The sequence below is a fragment of the Colobus angolensis genome, unplaced genomic scaffold (genome assembly GCF_000951035.1).
Source record: "Colobus angolensis palliatus isolate OR3802 unplaced genomic scaffold, Cang.pa_1.0 Scaffold178, whole genome shotgun sequence".
Taxonomy (NCBI): domain Eukaryota; kingdom Metazoa; phylum Chordata; class Mammalia; order Primates; family Cercopithecidae; genus Colobus; species Colobus angolensis.
Genome location: NW_012114910.1, coordinates 3,795,480 through 3,802,423, shown reverse-complemented (window position 1 = coordinate 3,802,423; position 6,944 = coordinate 3,795,480). Strand labels below are relative to the sequence as shown.

At 55.0% G+C, this 6,944-nt stretch overlaps 1 protein-coding gene across 1 annotated transcript in view; it reads left to right on the top strand.

Annotated features, from left to right (window-relative positions):
* NDRG4 (NDRG family member 4) overlaps positions 1 to 6,944 on the top strand; it is a 30,148-nt gene that overhangs the window by 5,353 nt on the left and 17,851 nt on the right. The window contains exon 2 of the mRNA XM_011938789.1: positions 2,377 to 2,421. Within this exon, the coding sequence (XP_011794179.1) occupies positions 2,377 to 2,421 (45 nt within the window). The remainder of the gene's footprint in view (positions 1 to 2,376; positions 2,422 to 6,944) is intronic.

Here is a 6,944-nt window from a genome sequence, read left to right as displayed (position 1 = left end):
GAGAGAGAGAGAGAGAGAGAGAGAGAGAGAGAGAGAATGAGAGAGAGAGATACAGACAATCAGGGTCTCACCCTGTCACCCAGTCTGTAGTGTAGTGCCACAATCCTAGCTCACTGCAGCCTGGACCTCCTGGGCTCACGTGATCCTCCTGCCTAGGCCTCCCAGAGTGCTGGGATTACAGATGTGAGTGACCACACCCGGCCTTCTTTTTTGTTAGCTTTTGCTTGTAACAAAACTGCCTCCTCTGTCCTTCTCTGAGATAATGGCCCTCTTAAGGTCCCGAGTATAGACATCTCCCCTGTCTTCTCCTCAGCCCCCTTGTGCAAGGTGAGAGGATCCATTCATCATCAGTCCCAGGCCCTTGTCCTCCCCCTCCAGCCCCATCCCTTCCCTCCTCTCCTCCCTTCCTCCCTGCAGAGCCCCCACAGGCCTGGAACGAATCTGCAGAAGCCCGAGCGGGTACGGCCATTCTCTATGTGACAGTTGCAGGCAGCCCAAAGCCTGGCTTTCCTCTTTGGGCATGGGAACCCCCAGTTCCTTCTGATTTTCTCCACCACCTGGCCTGCTGGGAAGCAGGTGGCTGAACTCTTCCTTGTTTTGGGAAAAATGGCAGAAATACTGGTTTCATTCTTTTCCCTCCCACTCCTGTGATTTGGGGTCATTTTCCTCCTTGTACTTTCCTAGCTGACTGCTTCCCTTTTCCTCCTGTGGCACCGTATTTCTCATGCGACTATCTCCGTCATCCATGGTTTGTTTTTCGTTTGTTTGTTTTTGATTCAGAGTCTCACTCTTATCACCCAGGCTGGAGTGCAGTGGCACAGTCTCGGCTCACTGCAGCCTCCGCCTCCCAGGTTCAAGTGATTCTCCTGCCTCAGCCTCCCTAGCAGCTGGGATTACAGGCACGTACCACCACACCCGGCTAATTTTTGTATTTTTAGTAGAGACAGGGTTTTGACATGTTGGCCAGGCTGATCTCGAACTCCTGACCTCAGGTGATCTGCCTGCCTCCGCTTCCTAAAATGCTGGCATTATAGGCATGAGCCACCATGCCTGGCCAATCCATGTATTTATTCCTTAAAAGAATCTGTAGCAGGCACAGTCCAGCGCTGGGATACAAAGGGCAGAATGATGGGCTTGGAGGCTGAGTGACCTGCCCGTGAGCTCACAGCCTCGCAGAGCAGGGCACACAGGTTTCTAGGCAGACGCAGGGGAAGGCAAGGCAGGACCTGTGAGTTTTCCTTTACCTGGATGTATGCCAGTCCCTGATTAGTTTCCCTCCCCAGGCCCGAAAGTGGCCCAAGTTTGAGCTGGCCAGCTGCCTTGTCATACAGATGGGGAGACAGGGACCCAGAGCGGGTGAGTCGCACAGCCACCCTTCCCTTGGCTTCAGGGAGAGCCTGGCAACTCAGACGTGGGGTTCCAGCCCCCGCTCCTCCCCTGGCCATCTGTGCAGCCTCGTAACCTGTGGGCGCATTTTGAGCCTCTCTCCCCTCATTGGTGAAGCCTGATTGTTCATCCAGATCTGTTTGTGTCTGGCGAGCCCCTTCCATGCCGGCTTCATACTGAGAACACAGCCAGACGTGGTCCCGCCCTCGTGACGCCTGCAGTCCAGTGGGCAGAACAGGCACTAGCCAGACTCAAATGGTTCACTGTGAAGTAAGCTCCAGTGATCTGAGGTGCAAAGCGACCAGGTCTGGAGAGGTGGGAGCAGCTGCCACTGTACCTTTGTGTGAATGGAAAAGTCCCCTCGCTGTGTGGGCCTCAGCTTCCCCATCCCTACACGTGGGCATGTTAGTCACGCCCACCTCTCCCCTTCCCTCCCTTTCTTCCACCCTTGTGCCCTGATGGTCAGAAAAACATCTACGGTAGCGGGAGGGCAGAGTGACCAACAGCAAGGATTTGCAGTGGGAGATTCCAGCACTTTCTAGCCTGTGACTCAGCCTCTCTGAGCCTCACCCTTGTGGCCTGTAAGATGGAATCCTCACATCCTTAATGAGGATGCTCACAGGCTCCTCCCCCAAGTACTTGGTGGCCAGTACCTGGCACCTTGGTGAGCCCTTGGTCAGTTTTGTTAACATTGAGACAGACTGGTGGGCTGGGCACGATGTTTCATGTCTGTAATCCCAGCGCTTTAGGAGGCCAAGGCAGGAGGATCATTTGAACCCAGGAGTTTGAGGATGCAGTGAGCTGTGATTGTGCCGCTGCACTCCAGCCTGCGTGATAGAGTGAGACCCTGTCTCTAAAAAAAAAAGAAAAAAAAGGAAAGAAAGAAAAGAAAATACAGACTGGGACAGAAATTGAGTCTGCTAAGGCCCCATGGGCTCCCCAGACCAGCTAGGGCCTAACTTGCCACCCCGTCTGTTTGGCTTCCCCTAGGAGACCTCTGATGCCTTCCTCTTGGCTGCAGACACAGACTGGAAGGTAGGTCAAGGCTCAGACCCCCGAGATGTGGGACTGACAGCTGGCCAGCCCCTCGCCCCACCTGGCCAGGTCCCAGAGGAGGGTCACAGCCCTTCTGTGTGCCCCCAGCCTGGAGCAGTTGCCAGGACCCCCCAGAGCTCATAGCGGCCCTGCCTGCCCCCTGCCTGCCCCCTGCCTATCAGAGAGATGCTGGGGTGGGAGATGAACTGGCCCTGCTTCTTGAATAGCAGGGAAGAGACGGGGTCTCTAGGGGGAGTGAGGATGGAAAAGAGAGTGAGGGATGTTGTCATCTGAATCAGCGTTTTCTTCCAGTGAAAGGCAGGTTGACTCTAAAATAGCTCCTGTTGCCATGACAGCTGTTGCCAGGACAACCCTGTCCTCTTTAGTTGATGCCAGGTTCTCTGTGAAAGCTGAAAACGCCCTTTGTTTTTATTCCTCCGGGTGATGGTGTCGCTCACTCGGCCAGTTATTTCTCTCCTCTGAGTCCCACAGTGACCACTGATTTCTGAGTTTGGGAAAATGCCTGACAGCAGACACAAGGGAGCCCTGCTGGGTTCCGGGGCCCCGCTGGCCACCCCAACATGCTGAACCAATTACACAAGGGAGTCCTGTTGGGTTCTGGGACCCCACTGGCAATCCCAACATGCCAAACCAATTCAGACCCTTCCTCCTGTAAGGTGGAACCAGCGCCTGGGTCACTGTCCTTGCCTGGGCCTGACCTGGTTTGGGTCAGCCTCCAAGCCCGGTGACAGCACCAGCCACATGGTCTGGACGCAGGGGCGACGCGGAGGCGGGGCTGCCTGTTGGCTCCTCCCCCACTGGGAGCAACGTGAGGATCAGTGTGAGAATCTGGGCCTGTGTGCTGGTCCCTCGGTCACGTGCTACTTCAAGGACGAGAGGAGAGACTTTAGGGCAGCCAGTGTACATGTGCTCAGATCCCCTGGGAATGCCATCTCCAAGCACAAAGGGCTCTGGAGCTGGAAGGAGAGGCTGGAGTTCCGGCAGTGGGGAGTGAACGGGAGCCCAGGAGGAGGGATGGGAGGGAAGTGGTCAGGAGCCGGCCCAGGCTGGTGGAAAGGGACAACTGGAGATCAGGGCAGGCTCACCAGGGGATTTTCTTTGTCCTCCATGCTGCAAATGAGGATGGGCCATGCAGGCAAATGGGCCCTGGAGGAAGGGGTTGGCCAAGTAAAATCCTAGAGCACCCAGCCAGTGCCTCAACACACTGATCCCACAGCGTGGGAGGCTGACACCAGCAGTGCTGATGCCAGCCCCAGCACACAGGCCTACGGTGTGGGGGACAGGCAGAGGGCGTTCCTGGAGTTGTGGAGGAGACCCCACCACCCCTCTGGGTGCCCAACTGCTGCTGTGAAGCTGACTCTGCCCACCGAGCCCTCTGAGCTGCAGCCCTGGAGTTGTGGGGCCCGGGGTATGTGGGACCCCGGTTCTCAGGATCTTTGCTTGGTAAAAGGCAGGTTGCGTTAAAAGGCACCTTCCTGTCCACTCCTATCACACCACATGGAGGCAGCATTTTTTTCATTTTTTGTTTTAGAAAAGCAGCCACAAGAATGGATGGTTGTTATCTGGGCCAAGGCCTGGCAGGGATTTTATCTCCTGCTCACCATGGCAGGCGTTGTCACTGTCCCCTGCCTCTGTGGGGGCAGCCAGTGGGGGAGGTAGTGTAGCAGAAGGACTAACATGAGCCAGACAGACCTAGGTTCTGGCCCCGCCACTTCCAAGCATGTGACCTCCAGCCCAAGTCTCTCCACTCATCCACCGCATTTTCACGGAGACAGGCAGCACGGACCTCCCGAGTGTTTCTAAGGCGATGGTGTCACGGGCCCCTCATATGGACACTCAGCTGACCATGACAAATGACCACTAGAGTGTGGAGTTAGCACCAAACTGCCTGGGTGTGGTTCCTAGCTCTGTGCCCTCTAGCTGTGTGACGTTAGGCAGATTACCAAACCTCTCTGTCCTTATTTGCCTCATTTGTAAAGAGGGTATTAAGAGACAAAATGAGTGCTTGCCCCAGCAGCACATATACCAAAATTGGAGTGATATAGAGAAGATGGGCATGACCCCTGTACAAGAATGACCCACATATTCGTGAAGCCTTCCATACTTAAAATAAAAAATATTTTCCAAAAAGAGGATAAAGGCTGGGCGCAGTGACTATCATACCTGTAATCTCAGCACTTTGGGAGCTGAGGCAGCTGGATCACTTGAGGTCAGGAGTTTGAGGCCAGCCTGGCCAATATGATAAAACCCCGTCTCTACTAAAAATACAATAATTAGCCAGGTGTGGTGGCAGGTGCTGGTAGTCCCAGCTACTTGGGAGGCTGAAGCAGGAGAATGGTTTGAACCTGGGAGGCGGAGGTTGCAGTGAGCAGAGATTGCACCATTGCACTCCAGCCTGGGCAACAGAGCAAGACCATGTCTCAAAAAAAAAAAAGAAAAGAAAAAAGAGGGATAAAGAGAGATAATGGGTAAAGTGCTCAAAGAAAGCCTGTCACCTACAGGACATTTGAACATAGTGTTCACCACTCTTGATTCTGAGACCTCAGGCCCACCCAGAGTGCTGAGGTACTAGTAGCTGCCGCTGCTTACTAGCCAAGTGACAAAATTACCTAACGTCTCCATCTCTCAGTTTCCTCATCCCTTCTCTAGGTCCATGAGGATTATATGTATTATCCTTGCAACTGCCTGTGCAGTAGGCACTGCTGTTTCTCCCATTTACATATGGAGGCTCAGAGAGGTTGACTGACTTCCCCAAGGTCACACAGCAAAAAAGTGGCAGAGCTATGAGTGGCATCAGGGTTTGGCTGGCAAGACCTGAGCCTACCTTGTCTGGCCACTATAACTGCACAACCACCAGAAAAAAGGGCCAACAATTTGGAGAGGCACGCAGACTGCCCCATTTCTCCCTTACCAGGGTCTGGGCAGGGGTGGGGTCAGATCTGGAGTGATTTGTGCAGTTTTTTCTGATTCTCACAGCAGGCTGGTAAGAAAGGCACACAGTCCCTGCTTTACAGTTAGAAGCCTGAGGCACAGAGAGGTTAAAAAAAAAGTCTTGCCCAAGGTCACCCAGCTAATAGGGGGCCAGGAGGGACTTAGGTCAGTGGGTTTGCAGGCAGTGAGCTGAGCAGTCATGGAGGCTGTGGCTTGGAGTGGGCAGTGTCGCAGTTCAGCTTGTCACCTGGGTCCAAAGGTGAGGAGAGGCCACTCAGGGGTCAGAGGTTGGAGTGGGCATAGGATTGGGTGGGGCTTTGGGGGACATGGGAGGGCTTTGTGGGCAGAGCAGAGGGCAGGGCTGTGTCTGTTTTCCAAGCCTCTTCCTGTGCCACAGTGGCTGCAGGAACGGGGAGCATAGCCAGGAGGTGATGGGCCGGGGGACTCCCCATTGTACTTCCCTGCTGCCCCGGGGAGCACAGGGCCTATCAGTCTGCCCTGGGTCTCCAGAGTGAGAGGTGAGAGATGGAGTAGGTGCCCCCAGGCAGAGGACATGGCCAGCAATAATGTACATAACAGGTGTCGACCAGGTCACCAGGTACCCAGAGATGAGGAGATGACCACTTTCTCTAAGGGCAGTCGGCCAGCATGCAGGGCTGTCAGCATGGGCTGGGGTGAGTGGTGTGCTCCTTCTTCAGCAAGACAGGGAGAGGAAGCCGGATAGGAGGCAGCTACTGACGTTGATATGCCCACCTCCTGTAGACTCACCCAGCCCTCGTTCCTGGAGGCAACCAGTTTGGGGCTTGAATCTCGGGTCTCTGGGGAGTAGGACACTAGGGCTATCTTAGGCTCTGTGCCCTGATCCCACCCCTGTCCAGGCCCTGGCAGGAGAGAAATGGGGCAGTCTGTGTGCCTCTCCAAACTGTTGGCCTCTTTTCTGGCGGTTGTGCAGTTATAGTGGCCAGACAAGTTAGGCTCAGGTCTTGCCAGCCAAACCCTGGTGCCACTCATAGGTCTGCCGCTTCTTTGCTGTGTGACCTTGGGCAAGTCAGTCAACCTCTCTGAACCTCCATATGTAAATGGAAGAAACAGCAGTGCCTACTGCACAGGCAGTTGCAAGGATAATACATATAATCCTCATGGATTATATTTGGGAGCACAGGCACGCAGCATCCCCCTTCTCTCTGTGGCTCCTGCTCTCCCAGCCTTGGGCCCCCTCCTCTGCTCCTCTCCCTGGCCTATTTCCTCTCCTCCCGTGCACTTCTTGGCCTTTATTCTCCTCTGCTCACTCCACCTGCAGACCTCGGTTGAGCTCCCCACCCAGATCCTTGCTTCCCAGGAGGACAGGGCACGGAGCCTGAGATAGCCCTAGTGTTGTGCTCCCCAGAGACCCGAGAGCCAAGCCCCAAACTGGTTGCCTCTGGGAACGAGGGTCTAGTGGGTCTACAAGAGGTGGGCATGTCAATGTCAAGAAGCTGCCTCCTGGCCGGGCGCGGTGGCTCAAGCCTGTAATCCCAGCACTTTGGGAGGCCGAGACGGGTGGATCACGAGGTCAGGAGATCGAGACCATC